Source organism: Hyperolius riggenbachi, chromosome 8, assembly GCF_040937935.1.
Source record: "Hyperolius riggenbachi isolate aHypRig1 chromosome 8, aHypRig1.pri, whole genome shotgun sequence".
Taxonomy (NCBI): domain Eukaryota; kingdom Metazoa; phylum Chordata; class Amphibia; order Anura; family Hyperoliidae; genus Hyperolius; species Hyperolius riggenbachi.
In genome coordinates this window covers 65802256-65820378 of record NC_090653.1, presented here as the reverse complement: position 1 = coordinate 65820378, position 18123 = coordinate 65802256, and the positions used below count along the sequence as shown (strand labels likewise).

Genomic DNA, 18123 nt, shown 5'->3' with positions numbered 1-18123 from the left:
TACCTCCCAACATTTTAAAATAAGAAACCGGGACACTGGTCACACCCCTGGCCACACCCCTAACCACACCCCCTAACCACACCCCCAACACGCCTACCATCGTTTTTTTGATGATTTTTTTTAATTAAATATTTATACCCTTATATTTTTTTTAATAAGTATACCCTCATACACCCTGCCCGTGGGTGGGGAGGAGGGTAAGGGTGCCTGTGGGTGGGGAGGAGGTTGGGGGGGCTTGCCTGGGCAGATAATGGAGGCGGAAAAACTGATCGAGGCTCCAGCCGCGGTAATGAGGCATGCGGGAGCTTCACTGCTTCCTCCCTCCCTCCCTCTCTCTGAATACCCCCCTATGTATGTCTGTGTGCCCCCCTCCCCTTCCTGTAGGCAGAGTGAGCGCAGCGGAGCGGGCAGTCGGGTCCTCTTACCGCTGGCTGATGCACGCGTACACTGTCTCTGGCATCCGACCTCCATGTGCTTCCTGTTTACTATGACGTCACAGGAAGCACATGGAGGTCCGATGCCAGAGAGACAGTACGCGCGGCGTGGATCAGCGGTAAGAGGACCCGACTGCCCGCTCCGCTGCGCTCACTCTGCCTACAGGGAGGGGGGACACAGACATACATAGGGGGGTATTCAGAGAGAGGGAGGGAGGAAGCAGTGAAGCTACCGCATCCCTCATTACCGCGGCTGGAGCCTCGATCAGTTTTTCCGCTTCCATTATCTGCCCAGCCGGCCGGGATTCAAGAGGGGGGGCCCGGGACAGCGGGGGGGCCCCCCCAAATCGGGAGAATCCCGACCAATCCGGGACGGTTGGGGGCTATGGATCTATGCTGACATATCTGCATTTGATCCGTGGGGAACATGTTATCTGCATTTAATTTATAGGGGACATATGCTATTATTATATATCTGAACATGTTCAGAATTGCCCATGTTATCTGCTGTTGTGTGACGTTAGTGCTGCACCATAGGGGGGTTGCCACGACGGTGGGGGGGGGGGGGGGGGGGCGACACAGGTTTTCTCGCCTGGAGTGACAAAATGGCTAGAGGCACCCCTGTGAGGAAGTAAAATTTCTGGAACAGATTGAAAAAGCTGCAAGCAATAATGGGGTCATAGTTATTGTTGATTTCAATTATCCAGACATTAACTGGGATATTTAAGCTACTGTAGTAAAAGTCAATTCAATATGACTGGCATACAGCTGATGTTTTCCATTTATTTAAAGGGGGGAACAGAATTGGAAAACTAGGGGCCTGTAAGATTAACATCAGTTGTGTGTACATTTTATGAGCGCTTTGTAGCGTTCTCTGGTTAATATATGTATTGTTGTGCCCGCCAGTTGGTTGGGCGCTGTTGTAATTAATATGCAAAATCTTAATACATTTTGGGCTTGGATTCACAAAAGGGTGCTAACTTAGCACACCTTAAAGCCCCTTAGCACGCCTAAAGCCCTTTAGGATGCGCAAAGTTTTGCACGCTAAGTTATCTCGCACAAAGTTTAGCGGTGCGCACGAAACATCGCACCAGGTGCGACTAAATTGGCGCACCGGGTGCCCCTAAAACATTGCACCATGTGCGCCCGAAACATTGCACGATGCAGCGTTTTAGGGGCAACCGGTGCAACGTTTTAGTCACGCCCGGTGCAACGTTTCACGCGCATTTATTATGTTACTGGGGCACAGAGGCTGGTTGTGCACACTAAGACCAGCCTCCGTTGCCCCATCGTGTGCCTCCAGGACCCCCCTGTGCGCTGATATACCCCCGCAGTGCTGGCGACACGCAGCGTGTCGCCAGCACAATGTTTACCTATGCGCTGTCTGTCAGCGCCACTCCCCCGCCTCCTCCGCATCGGCGCTACCCGTGTCACTTCCCTCCTATCAGCAGGAGGGAAGGGACACGGGCGGGTAGCGCCGATGCGGAGGAGGCGGGGGAGCGGCGCTGACAGACAGCGCATAGGTAAACATTGTGCTGGTGACACAATGCGTGTCGCCAGCACTGCGGGGGGTATAGCGGCGCGCAGGGGGGTCCTGGAGGCACACGATGGGGCAACGGAGGCTGGTCTTAGTGTGCACAACCAGCCTCTGTGCCCCAGTAACATAATTAAATCCCACCTCGGGTTCTCTTTAAAAAAACACATTATATATATATATATATATATATATATATATATATATATATATATACCAGAGTAATGTAGCACAGTAGGCGATTAGTGATGTGTGGTGCTGAAGAAAGTTTACTAAAAACAAGAGAAATTACTTGCCAATATGCCTAAAAGCAATGTCCTAACACTCAAGCTGATTGGTTTAATAAACCAGATTAATTCGAATTCTGTGCTTTTCGGGGGAAGCAAGTTCTTATACTCTTTTAATCTTGGAATTTAATGAAGACGATTATGTCTGGAAAAGTGAAAGGCATTTTTTGCTTACTAGATGCTATAGAAGGTAATATGGAGATTGGGCACAAAAAAGAACTCTTGGAAAATAATTACCAAATCAGAAACATTGCTAAAGCTGGCCACTAACGGTCCAATTTCTAGTGAAAAATCGTTCAAGCGATCAGAAATTCTGATCGGATTGGTTGTAAATAATCTCCATTGGTGGACACAATTGATTATGAACGAGTGAAAAAAATGTCGCCCGAATGAATTTTCATCGAACGAAAATTTGGATTTTCTTGGTGGTCGTGATAGATAGGAAGCAATGATTGGTTAGTTGATGGTGTAGTGAACGATTTTTCGTCCGATCAGAATTTCTGATCGCTCTAACGATTTTTCGCTAGAAATTGGACCGTTAGTGGCCAGCTTTAAACACAGTAGTACTCTTTATTTCCATTAACATGGACAAATTGGTCAGTGATTGGCCAATCACAATTGAAAGTGTGTACCAAGCTTAACCTCTTCAGGACCATAGGCTTACACACCCTAGTGACCAGGCTATTTTTTTTTCTATTTAGGCCACTGCAGTTTTAAGGCCTCTCTGCAGGGCAGTACAACTCAGCACACAAGTGATCCCCTCCCCTTTTCTGCCCACCAACAGAGCTTTCTGTTGGTGGGCTCTGATTGCTGCTGGGGTGTTTATTTTTTAATAAATATTTATTTCTTAATTTTTTAAATAAATGTGGCTATTTATTTTTTTAACCCACCCTCCATCCCTTTCCTAGCCAGCCAATGACATCGATCGGCTCTCATAGGCTTCAGCCTATGAGAGCCGATAGCTCTCCTGCCTCCCTGTCACCCGGCTGTCCCCAGTACAGCGCTGCCTTAGATTGCAGCACTGTACAGAGTAAATAGGCAGCGGTTTCGCTGTCTAGCAGTCTCCTAGCGGCGATCGCGGCTGGGAGACTGATCATTCAAGCGGAGATGCGCGACAACCAAAGTAACGTGTCATGATGAGATAGACATGTGTATGTACAGTGCCTAGCACACAAATAACTATGCTGTTTTCCTTTTTGTCTTTCTCTGCCTGAAAAAGTTAAACATCAGGTATGCAAGTGGCAGTTTCTGTCCGATTCGGGACCAGGTCAGACTGGGTCATACTATAGCATGTGCGTTGGTGTACACATCCAATTATGATTAGCCAATTTTACCACTTTCATGTCATATAAGAACTTACCTACACAATCTGTTCACAGTATTCAAAATTGATTGACCCTCACACTACATTAACCACTTTATCCACGATTACAGTATATCTAACAGCGCAGTAGATTTGGGTGCAGCCGGCCCCACCATACACCATAATAGGAATTACAGCTATAGCGGCACACAGTGAGTAACTTCAGCGCCGTCAGAAGACGGAGCTGAAGTTACTTTTAAAACACTGTAATTCGGCCGCCAGCAATAGCTGGAAGCCGAATTACATCATTACCCACGTGGACCTGGAGAGGAAATAGCAAGTACAGTGCTTGTGCAGGATCAGGATAAGCCATATACCGGCTGTATCCTACACCCAAGTCTCCCGGCGGCGAGTTCTACATCCTCTGTGACTGACTTCATCTCAGCCATGAGGACATACGGTAGGTATACGTCTTGTAGCTTAACTTTTTACGGACCGACGCAGTTTATATCTACGTTGGGCGGGTGGCGCTGCGGTTCTGACCGGACGTAAACTCTACGTCCCATTCACCGCGCATCCCCGCCCATTCCCGCCGCTCTCGCCGCTTTCTACCCGCTGCAATGTGCTGCCCTGCCGCCTCTATGACGGCAGAGCACTGTGAGCCGGGCAAGAGCCGTTTCCACTGGCTCCTGGCCCTGTCATTACTGTCAGCCAATCCCATTGGCTTACATTGAGTGACAGGGTCAGGATCCAATGAAAGCGGCTCCTGACCGGCGCACAGCGCTCTGCCGTCATAGAGACGGCAGAGAGAGGAGCCTGCGGCGGAGACAGAGTGGCGTGACCGGCGGGAGCAACGGATTATTGCGGCGATTCGTCGGAATGCAGCGTTTTAGCGTACCAGCAGCCTCTGGTCCTTAAGGGGGCAGAGGCTGCTGGTACCGAAGTGGTTAAGCACTGCTGTGCACAATTGGGCTTGCTTCTGTGCATACGGTACTTCTGGCACTATCTGATGCAGCACTAATTGGTGAAAAGAATATATGTTCCCTGAGCTAATAAGATTGATTTTTACCATTAAAAATACTTTTATTTTCTCAGTTCATAGTGAAAAATACACACTATAGCATTCTTTCAGAATCAAATATCCTTACCATAAATTAGGACAGGAACAGTAGAAATAGCCAAATAAAATTAGTGTTTTTAATCTACAATACCACTTTTTATTTTAAAACTGGTATTGGTAAAACTGAGAAATAATGTGTTTTTACAATTTTCCTATTAATATGCATAGAAAACAAATTTGGTTGAGGGAGAAAATGCCATACAATGAAAGTCTAGGTTGTCTTGAAAAAAACAATATATATTTTATTTAGGTGCCATAAGAAGGGATACAGTTATTGCTGATTAAAGGGAACCAGAGATGAACGAAGTTTAAAAATGAAAAAAAAAAAGATGTTATGCATACCTGGGGCTTCCTCCAGCCCCATAAGCTTGGATCGCTCCCAAGCCGCCGTCCTTCCGCTCCCTCTATCGCCGGTACCGGGTCCCGTCACCTCCGCCGGAGGCGGCCAGTTTTCCGCATGCACAGGGGCTCCCTCCGGGTCATTACACATGCTCCTGCGCAGTATGGAGGGAGCGCACTGCGCTTGCGTCGACTGGCCGAAATGACGGGACCCGGTACCGGCGGACAGAGGCAGCGGAGAAAGGCGGCGTGGGAGCGATCCAGGCTGATGGGGCTGGAGGAAGCCCCAGGTATGTATAAATATGTTATTTTATTTGTCCCTGGTTCTCTTTAAATAGGGACATAGCCAAAACATCACAACTGCTCTGGTCCATAAGAGGGAAACAAAGTCTGGATGTGAAGTGGTTAAAGAACTGGCCAATCATTGGCCAATCAAAACTGGTTGGGCGTACTGGGCTTTAGCCTGTTGCTGTTGGATTGCGATTGCTTCCATAGGAAATAATGGAGAGATGTGGTGTTTGTTTCAAACATCTATCCTTGCCATTTGCCATTATTGATGCTTTATTGGCACCAATGCTTATCAGCTCTCTATGCAACCGATTTAAACTATGTATCTGCCATTTGGGGGAGTGATTGTACTGCTTTTCTCCTCTATTTTAAGACTATATTGCCATGGAAGGCAACTTAATCTTTTTATAAATATATACAAAAGTTTGCTTTCCTAAAACAGAAAGAATTTGCGATAATTCAGGTTGGAGTGAGCTTGAGATGTCTCCAAGTGCATCACTGCTGAATATATGCAAATTAACCATTTTTATAAATATGGCAATCAGGATTTCAGAAGTGGTGAGTAAAAAAGTGGAGAATTTTTTTTTGAGTTCTTCATTATAGCCAAAAGAACTGCAGCCAAAAGAAACCAAATGCAAGAATATAATAACTTGCTAATGGGAAGAAGATACACAGGCCAGATAAACACATTTCTAAAAGCAACAGGCTAACATAGTGATGACCCAAATGACCAATGTAAAATTAAAATATCAAAAAGTTACCAAACATTGGGTCTTCAAAAAGTAGGTACCAGCAGATCATATGACAGTATCACTACTTATTTACATGTTTAAAAACTAAAAAACAATCTTAAAGAGACTCTGTAACATTAAAAAGATCCCCTGGGGGTACTCACCTCGGGTGGGGGAAGCCTCCGGATCCTAATGAGGCTTCCCACGCCGTCCTCCGTCCCACGGGGGTCTCGCTGCAGCCCTCTGAACAGCCGGCGACAGGCCCGACTGTAATTTCAATATTTACCTTTGCTGGCTCCAGCGGGGGTGCTGTGGCTGCTTTCGGCTCGGAACTAGACGGAAATACCTGATCTCCGTCGGGTCCGCTCTACTGCGCAGGCGCCGGAGACTTGCGCCTGCGCAGTAGAGCAGACCCGACGACGATCGGGTATTTCCGCCTACTTCGGAGCCGACAGCCACCAGAGCGCCTGCGCAGGAGTCGGGAAGGTAGATATTTACGTCGCCGCTGTACGGAGGGCTGCAGCGAGACCCCCGAGGAAAGGAGGACGGCGTAGGAAGCCTCAATAGGATCCTGAGGCTTCCCCCACCCGAGGTGAGTACCTCCCAGGGGACAGTTTGATGTTACAGTTCCTCTTTAAGAATGGATCTTGAAAATAAGTTATTGGTTTCCCACATGTGTCCAGTACGTTCTTAAAGGACAACTGTAATGAGAGTGATATGGAGGCTGCCATATTCATTTCCTTTTAAGCAATACCAGTTGCCTTGCAACCCTGCTGATCCTCTGCCTCTAATACTTTTAGCCATAGACCCTGAACAAGCATGCAGCAGATCAGGTGTTTCTAACTATATTGTTAGATCTGACAAGAATAGCTGCATGCTTGTTTATGGTGTGATTCAGCCAAATAAACCAGCAGGGCTGCCAGGCAACTGGTATTGTTTAACCACTTAAGCCCAACTGGACGAACATTCTCGTCCAGTTGGGCTGCGCGCACTCCCGTGCGCTCTCCCGCCGCCGGCCGTTAGCCCAGCGATCAATGAAAGGCATTATAGATCCCTTTTATTGATCAGCATGCCAGAATAATAAAGTTGAAAGCACACATATGAAAGCCTGCTGCAGCCCTTCTTGTCTATAGTCTCATAGAGGCTAGACAGCACATCCAGAACAGCTTATAACCTGGTGGCCATATTGGATATTTCCTGGAGCAATAATGGATAAAAAACACTCAAAAAGGCACACCAGAGTGGCGAAATTATCAGGTAGAGCATTTATTCTTTACAAGCTATCGACCGATAAGTGTATTTTGTGTGAATCGTTCATCTCTGGTTCCCTTTAAGTGTTTAACTACTTCAGTCTACAGGTGTTTTCACCTTCAAGACGGAAGCAATTTTCCCATCAGCGCTCCTCCCATTTATCCACCAATAACTTTATCACTACTCATCAAGCGTAAATGATCTATATCTTTATCTATATCAATTTTTTCGCCATAAATTAAGCTATTTGTGAGCGATTTTGACAGAGGCGCTTGGCTACTATCCAGACCCATATTAGTTTTCTCTGTTATTTGCCTGATGAAGCAGGACTGTACCTGCAAAATGTGTTGCAAAGTGGAGCATCTAATAAAATTTTTTATATAAAAATAACAAATTTATGTCTGTTTTGTCTACGAAGGAGGTAAGTCCACCATAGCTTCCCACTTTAAACGGTTTTTAGACGTTTTTACTCTATTCTGGCGCCTCAGTTCAAGTATCTACACATTTTTGTGAGTGATACTTTGTTTTGAGTAATTACCGTATATACTCGCATATAAGCCGACCCGCATATAAGCTGACCCCCCAACTTTTACCTGAAAAACCAGGGGAAAATGATTGACCCCCATATAAACCGGGGGTAGGAAATGCTGGATTGGTGCAGGCCGCGTGATCCCCCCAGTGTGTCCCAGTATAGCTAGTATAGTGCCCAGTATAGCTAGTAAAGTGCCCAGTATAGCTAGTAAAGTGCCCAGTATTGGTAGGTAGTGCCCCAGTATAGCTAGTATAGTGCCCAGTATAGCTAGTAAAGTGCCCAGTATAGCTAGTATAGTGCCCAGTATAGCCAGTATAGTGCCCAGTATAGCTAGTATAGTGCCCAGTATAGCCAGTATAGTGCCCAGTATAGCCAGTATAGTGCCCAGTATAGCCAGTATAGTGCCCAGTATAGCTAGTGTAGTGCCCAGTATAGCCAGTATAGTGCCCAGTATAGCTAGTATAGTGCTCAGTATAGGTAGGTAGTGTCCAGTATAGTGCCCAGTATAGCTAGTAAAGTGCCCAGTATTGGTAGGTAGTGCCCCAGTATAGCTAGTATAGTTCCCAGTATAGCTAGTATAGTGCCCACTACAGGTAGGTAGTGGCCAGTATAGTGCCCAGTATTGGTAGGTAGTGACCCAGTATAGCTAGTATAGTTCCTAGTATAGCCAGTATAGTGCCCAGTATAGCCAGTATAGTGCCCAGTATAGCTGCCCGCTCCCCCCACAGCCCCGCTGCTATTACCTGTTTAGGCAGCGGCTTCCTAATCCAGGTTTCCCGCTCTCATGCGTTGCGTATTAAGTGTATCACAGCAGCGCGCCCGGCGCTGCTGCTGTGACGATGCAGGGGGCAGGAAAGAGCGCGGCTCCCTGTAGCGGCGATATGCATCGCCGTTACCAGGGGAACCGCTCTTTCCTGCCCCCTGCATCGTCACAGCAGCAGCGCCGGGCGTGCTGCTGTGATACACTTCATACGCAACATGAGAGGGGAATCCGGATTAGGAAGCGGCAGCTGGGGGAGCAGGCAGTGGGGAGCGGGGGGGGGGGGGGGACCACCAGGAAAGATTTGCAAACAAGCCAACCCCCCAACTTTTGACCCCCCTTTTGGGGGTCAAAAATTCGACTTGCATGTGAGTATATATGGTACTTATTTTCTATGCATTTTATAGGCGAATACACATAAAAAATTTACAATATTTCTCCAATTCCAAAAAATAGTTTTAAAATAAGCAATGTTACTATAATAAAAAAAAAAATCACTCATTTTATTTGCCCATTAGTCCCGGCTATCACAACATTTAAATTAAGTACCTAGTACAATGTATGGGGTCAATATATTATGTGGAAATAAATATATATTATGTGGTGTATTTTTTTCAGTTTTTTTGTGTCCCATCAATTGTAAGCCCTTATGTACTAAAATAGGAGTAATATACCCTCATGACATACATATTAAAAAAAGCTAAGTCCATAATGCAACTATTTATTGATTTTTTTTTTACTGTTTTTTTTCTCAATTTGTTTGCTTGGTAACTTGGGTGGGTTTGTGTAATGATCTGCTCAGCTGCCTGTGCAGGCAGGCAGCTTTTTAACCATTGTTTAGGTTTGCATGCTGCAGGACTCTGGAAAGAAGAGCTTCTGTCAGTTTTGCAGCTTGTGCTTGCAAAGGAATTTGCATACGTTTTCATGCAAATTGCCTGGCCACATTCATTGGAGGCGTGTACTATAAGTACTATGTGTTTCCCACAATGCTTGGCTGGTCACAAGGATTCCTTCCTGTGAAACACTCCTGGAGGAGTGTCAGCCTTACTCTCTGTTTGAAGATCAGCTTAGAGTAATTCCTGGAAAACTGCACTAGGCAGGTTTCCTTAGTGCAGTTAGGATTGCTTATCTGTTTGTTTGTTCTGTTGCGATTGTCCTGTCCCAGCGGTGGTCGACAGGAAATGGTTCTGATCTCTGTTCTTGGAGTATAGCTGGTGCAGCGGTTGCTACCAGCTATCTCTTCTGATCTGTCTCACTTGGATCACACTAGCATCTTGCGCTAGCGCTGTGGATCCTTCTGTTCTGTCTTCCTGGATTGCGCTAGCCACTTTCGCTAGCGCTGTGGATCCTTCTGTTCTGTCTCCTTGGATCGCGCTAGCCACTTTCCGCTAGTGCTGTGGATCCTTCTGTTCTGTCTCCTGGGATCGCGCTAGCCACTTTCCGCTAGTGCTGTGGATCCTTCTGTTCTGCTACTCTGTACCTGGATCACGCTAGCCACTTTCGCTAGTGCTGTGGATCCTATCTCTTGCTTTTCCCTGTTTTCGTGTGTCTGTCTTGTCTGCTACGAACGCTTGCTGGAGGCTCGGTGAGGTAACCGTTAAGCAAGCGCTCGCGTCCTCTGTTACATGTTTGTCTTGTCTTGGTTAGTTAGGCGTGCTTGTCTCTATTGTGCTTATCACGTGGAGACCGCGCACGAACGCGTGCACTGTTGCGAATGAGTGCGGTGTTCGCGTTCAGTTAGCGTTTGTTATTTTCCTTGTTATTCTCATTGTATTATTTGCTGTGCCTTTGCTAACCTCGTATTCTGTTCTTATCTGCCTTGTGTCACTTTTGGCAATCGCCTTTTTTGCGGTTGCATTTCTGTTTCGTATCTGCTGTTGTGTGTGCGCTGTCGCGGGGTGGCGACTAGATTGGCGCACACACATACAACCTGTCCCTTTGCTCGTTCTCATTCGCAATCGCTTCTCTTGCGATTGCGTTCTGCGCTTCGTACAATTCCTGTCTGGCATTTGTGGAGGTACAGAGGATCGGTTCCTCTGCACTCCTCAGCGCCATCTGCCGACAGGAATTTCCCTCTACGGGTGCGTAGCACCTTTTGCTGGGTTCCTACAATTATACGCTTGTGGAGGATTTCCGCCATATCAGCGCACGCGTTGTGCGCTGATCACGGAGAAAGTTCCACAATCGTTACAGTATGACCAGCCCAACCAAAATTCCCAGTGTAGAGGGAATTTCCGATTTGTATTGTATTGTATTTGTGTTTTTGTCGAATATGGCTCTTGTACCTTTAAGAGATTTAAAAATCTTGAACCTGAATCAGCAGACGAGGTTTGGCTGAGTGCACTAAACTTTTGGCGAACCCTGAATTCCAATGCACCCCAGTGTCTACCTGGGCCTCCCAAATGGTCTACATTCTGTTGGGGGCGAAATGTCAATGTGGGCTTATGATGTGTTAGATCATACCACCCTGAGTCAAAGACCCCTGGAATTCTTGGCCTTTTTAATTCACAATTGGCTGAGATTACTTCAATTACCATACCCCCTTAATGAGTTGTTGTCAGCAGTTCAATCAGCTGTTCCATCTACTCTTTCATCCAAAAAGCAGCCATCCAGAGCTGCTAAGTCTAAACGTAAAAGCTCTAGGAAGACTTCCCAGCGGAAAAATCCGTTGCCCATAGCAACTACAAATAAAGAAATTAGATCCGTAAACTCTGAAGTAGGGAAAGCACTTGAATGTGATGATTTCAGAGAGACTTCTCAGTCTCAGGTTTCGTTGCCCCAATCCAAAGCTTATGTGGATCCTGCTATAGGTAGGATCGCACACTATATTACAGCAGTTAAAAATCTGTTCTTGTTCCTGATCTCCACCCATATGGAGATTATCTAGATACTGGCCTGTTTGAACCCCCATTTGCTTCCTGGGATGTTGGGGCCTTGCTGGAGGAATTCGATTTTGATTGGAAAGCCTTTTGCGATTTTTACATCGCAAAAAGCGAAGATGTCTTGAATAATTGTCTCGATTCTATGTACCTTTTGATTGATTCCGATGAATGTGACGAGGGTGATGTGGATCTGGTGATTTATGTGTGGCAGACGATTTTGGATGAGTTGCACACACACCAACCAATTGATTCCAATAAAAAGACATCGTTCTCGGATGATTGTTCCTGCCTTTCTGGGGTAAAGCATGTGAGTTTTGACTTTGTGCAATCTGAAATGAATGAGTGTGCCGCTGTGGTTGATTCCTGTGTGAATCCTGAAGGATTCGCTCCTGACAGTGTGCAGTTTGAATCTGTGCGATCTGATGCCTGTTTCTCGGATGTTCCTGCAGATTGTGATCGGCATGAGTCTGCCGGTTTCCTCAAGGATGTGTGGGATGCTTTTTCATTTAGAAACAGATCTTTGAGATCTTCCGTCTGTGACCCTGCTATATGGAAAATTTCGTTAGTGCTGTGGATCCTATCTCTCGCTTGTCCCTGTTTTCGTGTGTCTGTCTTGTCTGCTACGAACGCCTGCTGGAGGTAACCGATAAGCAAGCGCTCGCGTCCTCTGTTACATGTTTGTCTTGTCTTGGTTAGTTAGGCGTGCTTGTCTCTATTGTGCTTATCACGTGGAGACCGCGCACGAACGCGTGCACTGTTGCGAATGAGTGCGGTGTTCGCGTTCAGTTAGCGTTTGTTATTTTCCTTGTTATTCTCATTGTATTATTTGCTGTGCCTTTGCTAACCTCGTATTCTGTTCTGATCTGCCTTGTGTCACTTTTGGCAATCGCCTTTCTTGCGGTTGCGTTTCTGTTTCGTATCTGCTGTTGTGTGTGTGCTGTCGCGGGGTGGCGACTAGATTGGCGCACACACATACAACCTGTCCCTTTGCTCGTTCTCATTCGCAATCGCTTCTCTTGCGATTGCGTTCTGCGCTTCGTGCAATTCCTGTCTGGCATTTGTGGAGGTACAGAGGATTGGTTCCTCTGCACTCCTCAGCGCCATCTGCCGACAGGAATTTCCCTCTACGGGTGCGTAGCACCTTTTGCTGGGTTCCTGCAATTATACGCTTGTGGAGGATTTCCGCCGTATCAGCGCACGCGTTGTGCGCTGATCACGGAGAGAGTTCCACAATCGTTACAGTTTGGAAGTGATTTAATAAATTAATTATTAATAAAAAGAAACATCTGTGGTGTGCAATTCAAAGGTGCTAGAAACACTCGCTTGATTACCAGGAAGTGTTTTGGGGCTTTTTACACTTTGATTCATGTTTATTCTTGTGAATGGACATGGCCTGTGATCGGGGTCATGTCCATTTATTACAGGCACTGCGATTGGTTACAGGAAGCATGCATCCCTTCCACAATTGCCGAAACGGAAAACCGTGGGGGTGCGCAGGGCTGCAGCCCGTGCATGCACGCATGCCGCCGCTTGAACACTGAACGTCAGTACTCATCTAGTTTAACTTTAGCGGCACCTATCTGGGTGAGAATACTCATCCAGATAGGCTTAAGTGGCTAAAAGGATATAAATATGGTAACCCCCATATTCTTCTCACATCAGTTGTCCTTTAAAGCGGAATATAACCCTGCATTTCAACTTTGCTCTAAAACATTATTTACAGCATATTATATGCAAAAAGCATTTTTTTTTTTACTAGACCAGCATTGGAAGGGGTAAACACAGAGTTTTAAAGTTCCATGGAGAGATATGCAGAAGTTCAGATTGTTACATTCTATTTAGTTAAATGTATCTATTGAGAAATGTTACACACTCTTTGGCTGTCCTCCAGCTCCTTCTCAGTCAGAGAGAGTGAGTCACATTCAACACTTAGATACATTTATGTAAACAAAATGTATCTATGTCAGCTTCTGATGCGTCTGCAGAAATCTCCAGGAATTTTAAAGCTCTGTGTAACCCTTCCAATGCTGGTCTAGTAAAAAAAAATGCTGGTTGCATATAATATACTGTAAATAATGTTTTAGAGCAAAGTTGAAATGCAGGGTTATATTCCGCTTTAACTTGCTATATGAGTTGGGACTTGGAAATGATACCGTGGTGGTGACAAGTTTTGAGACCAGCTGTTCTCCAGAAAATGGTTGATTAGTTTTCTTCGTGTTTCCATTGCAGACTATCCTAGAGTGTGTGCTGAAAAAGGGTCTGGTGTACAATAAGGCCAACCCCATCTTCCACCACTGGAAAGTCGAGGACAACAAGTTCGGCCTGACCTTCCAGAGTCCAGCTGATGCCGTCACATTTGAGAGGAGCGTGCAAGCCGCCATGGAGGAATTAGAAGGTTAGTTGTGATCAGCTGTACAGCCCTGTGACACTTGCTCTTTAATTGATGAATGAGCCATCATTGACACCCCCCCCCCCCCCCTTTCCCCTCAATTAAAGATATATTGTTGACCCTCTGACAGGGACAATTCTGAATCAAATATCTTTACAAAAAGCTTACAAATCAAATATTCAAAGTTTTCTCTGGCAGTCCTGATCTGAATGAGTGCTCCAGGTGACTCAGAAAGTTTTACATCCAAAACATCACCATTTTAACTTGCAATTTAAAAGATCTGTTCCTCAATAGCAGCCTTTGTATTTAGGTTCTCACAAAGCAGGCAGAACCAATAGAGGTTTTAAAAAGGCTTAGGAGGTGAGATCCAATCGAACATCATTAGAATATCATATCTATCTATAACTATCTGTATGTTTTTGGGGTGTGGAAGGAAACCAGAGTGCCAGGGGAAAACCCACAAAGACATGGGGAGAACATACAAACTCAGTGCAGATAGTGTCCTGGCTGGGATTTGAACCAGGGTAGAGTTAAAGGGGAACTTCAGCCTAAACAAACATACTGTCATCAAGTTACATTAGTTATGTTAATTAGAATAGATAGGTAATACAATTTCTTACCCACCCTGTTTTAAAAGAACAGGCAAATGTTTGTGATTCATGGGGGCTGCCATCTTTGTCATGGGGGCAGCCATCTTTTTGGTTGAAAGGAGGTGACAAGGAGCAGGAGACACAGTTCCAACTGTCCTGTGTCCTGATTACCCCTCCCAGCTGCACACGCAAGGCTTCAAATGTCAAATTCAAAATGTAAAAAAAAAAAAATTGCACCAAAACAGCAAAACGAGAACAACAAAATCAGAAATCCCATCATGCTTTGCACAGCATCGGGGGAAAAAAGCCTGGGCAGTTTTCTTCTGTGCTGCTAAAAATGAGGCTTGTATAAGAGAAACAAAGTTCTGATGCTGTGAAACTGTTAAGGAAACACCAGGCCTTTTCAGTGCTGCTGAGTCGATTTTTAGTCCGGAGGTTCACTTTAATCTCTACCCATTTCATGCCATTGGCTGAAGGGTTAAAATGTGTGTGCCGGTGCACCCGGCTTTGCACTAATATAACTGTCCATTTTGCATGAAGTGGTGAACGGACACCTGAAGTGGGAGGGAATCGGAGGCTGCCATATTTATTTCCTACTACATTTTTTTTAATGGCCCTGAAGCTGTGTGAGTTCAGCTACAGTATAGCCAACTCATTGCCATTCCGTGTGCCGTCCCTGCTGCTATCTGATTTCAGCTACAGTGTAGCCAAACACATTACCGTTCCATGCACTCATCTATATCATAGCCAAGCGCCTGCACCCAAACTAACCCTTTGGTACACCATTACCACAGTTTGCATTAAGCTCTATGGAGGTACGGCATAGCAACAATCGCTCGAGATAGGTTATCCAATCGCTCAACTGCTCACAACGTTTAAACCACCAGGGAGTCAACCAGTCAGCACCTGGGCCCAGAGGAGGTGCAGATAAAGGTGCTTAAAGTAGAAAATGACCAGGTTGCCACATGGATTTAAAGGCTATCCTCTATAATAAAACCCCTGTGTCCCTGCGTCACGCTGTCCCTGTGTAGCTGGGTCCGTGCTTTTAGCTACTGCGCATGTGCGCAGCACGGACCCAGCCTCACACAGACAGGAGGACGGGGCCAGGGAGGCAGGTGGCCGGGTGTGGGGTAGGTGTGCACATGTGCGCCGAGCGCGCACACGTGCACAGTGCATGCGGCGGCGAGAAACACAGACCCTGGAGCCCCGTTGTTAAATGGGCTTGGGTCTGCGAGTAAACTATAAATGCTCAATTCTATCACAGCATAGGTACACGCAATGTTTCGTCATGTAGGCCTTTGTCAAGTGCCGAAACATTGTGTGTGCCTATGCTGTGATAAAATAAAGAATTGAGCTTTTATAGCCTTTAAATCTAGGTCGAGACACGGTCATTTTCTACTTTTAGCAACAACCGCTACAATGGCTGGATTTCTGGAAAGGCCAATCACACCAAGGCCCTTATTCAATTTCCCTAAGTTTTTTCCCAGGTAACATTTTCACACCTTATCAATACTTTCTCACCTACTTTTTGGTACTTTTTCTATTGCAAAGTGCTGAAACCTTATTTTAAACAGAAGGTGAAAAATTATCTTGTAGAAGAAAGCTTTGGGGAAAACGTGAATTGAATAAAGCCTGGAGGTGTGCCTACATTAACGTAATGACGTCACTTGATGTGCTGTTCCCACCAAAACCAGTAAACAATAGTCCTCAAATATGTGTATATGTATATAAACTCTTTTGCACTGTACAAACGTTACATAGATCCAGTAGATGGAGAGATGGCCATGCTTTCAAAAGTGAGTGCAAGACCAGGAATCCCCTACAGAACGCAGCACCCAGGTGGTGTGGAGGGAACATCCAATCAATCATACCTAATAAAAGCCCTGGGATTTGCGTCCATGTGCTGCGTCCATGGCAAATGGACATGGTTGTGTACGCACGTGGGGAGGACATGCGCTGGGGTCATCTAGTACCTGTTTTTGAAATGGACCGAACTGACTAGTGTTTAACCAGTTTGGGACCGGCCCTAATTAAAACTATGTCTCACTTGTGGATGCCTAAGCCAGATGTGGCATAGTTGTAATGCTGCCCCATTCCATGCATGGGACATGATTTTGCATCCCCGCTGGCACATAACTAAAGACAGCTGAGTTCCGTACCTCAGTCAGGAGACGTTTTTATTGGCTCCTGACTCTTTGATCACTGTGAGCCAATCACAGTGACCAGGAAGTGAAAAAAAGAAAAAAAAAAGGCTCTGGTCCTTAACCACTTTACCCCCGCGCGTACGCATTTCTCCGTCCCTTTTTCCATCCTTTAACCCCCAGGGACGGAGAAATACGTACTTTCCGCGCTCCCGCCGCTGCCCGCGCTCCCGCTCGTAAACACGCCGCCCGCCGCTAGTAAATACGCGCCGCCCGCTCTCCCGGAGATCAATGAACGGGAAAATCCATTCCCGTTCGTTGATCTAAGCCCCGCAATGATCCGCTGCCGCTTGGCTGAGCCGCGCGACCATTGTGGGAAAAAAAAAAGTTCTCAGCCTCTTTCTACTTCCTGCAAGCGTCCGGAAGGACGCTTGCAGGTCGCATAAACAAAATGTTACTGTAGCCATCTTGTGGCCAAATAGTAAAACTACATCCAAAGCATTTTTCACATAGAAATAAATTAGTTTAACACACAAAATTAACCCTTTACCTCCCACACTCCCCAATTTTTTTTTTCTTGTAATTTAAAAAAAAAAAATTACAATAAAAAAAAAAATACATAAATAGTTACCTTAGGGACTGAACTTTTTAAATATTTATGTCAAGAGGTATAACACTGTTACTTTATAAACTATGGGCTTGTAATTAGGGATGGACGCAAAACTGAAAAAAAAATGCACCTTTATTTCCAATTAAAATATTGGCGCCAAACATTGTGATAGGGACATAATTTAAATGGTTTTATAACCGGGACAAAAGGGCAAATACATTTCATGGGTTTTAAATACAGTAGAATGCATTATTTAAAAACTATAAAGGCCAAAAACTGAAAAACAATAATTTTTTTCCTACGTTTTTTCCTATTTTCCCATTAAAACACATTTAGAATAAAATAATTCTTGGCATAATGTCCCACCTAAAGAAAGCCTAATTGGTGGCGAAAAAAAACAAGATATAGTTCATTTCATTGCGATAAGTAATGATAAAGTTATAGACGAATGAATGGAAGGAGCGCTGAAAGGTGAAAATTGCTCTGGTGGTTAAGGGGTAAAACCCCTCAGTTGGGAAGTGGTTAAAGGGACCAGAGCCTTTGGTGTGGAATGAGATAATAATACAAAAGTGCAAATAGCAAGCAAACACTGACAAATTATGGTTCCTAAAAATACCTTTGTTATCCTCAATCCCTGTTTCCCTTTATGCTAGTAGTCCTAATTAGGGATGATTGATGAGATGCAAATAATTTCTCCTTGTACTCTTACTTTATGTAAATGTTATGCAGCTTGAACTTCGACCAGTAAAAATTGCCAGGAAGTTATCCGGATTGGTTCATTTTCAAGCTGCATATAATAACAGGGAATTTGCAATTTGAATTCATGGAACAATTATTTGCATCTAGTTGATCATCCCTAGTCCTTCTTATCAGTATTAATGATTTACTGTATATAGTGCCATCACCTTCCAGGGTGCTGTACAGAGTAAGAA

General features: G+C 45.2%; 1 protein-coding gene across 2 annotated transcripts in view; it reads left to right on the top strand.

Moving 5' to 3' along the window:
* SPRED3 (sprouty related EVH1 domain containing 3) overlaps positions 1-18123 on the top strand; it is a 79697-nt gene that overhangs the window by 51251 nt on the left and 10323 nt on the right. For both annotated transcript variants that reach the window (XM_068250569.1, XM_068250570.1), the window contains exon 3: positions 13691-13856. In XM_068250569.1, coding sequence (XP_068106670.1) covers positions 13691-13856 — 166 coding nt within the window. The remainder of the gene's footprint in view (positions 1-13690; positions 13857-18123) is intronic.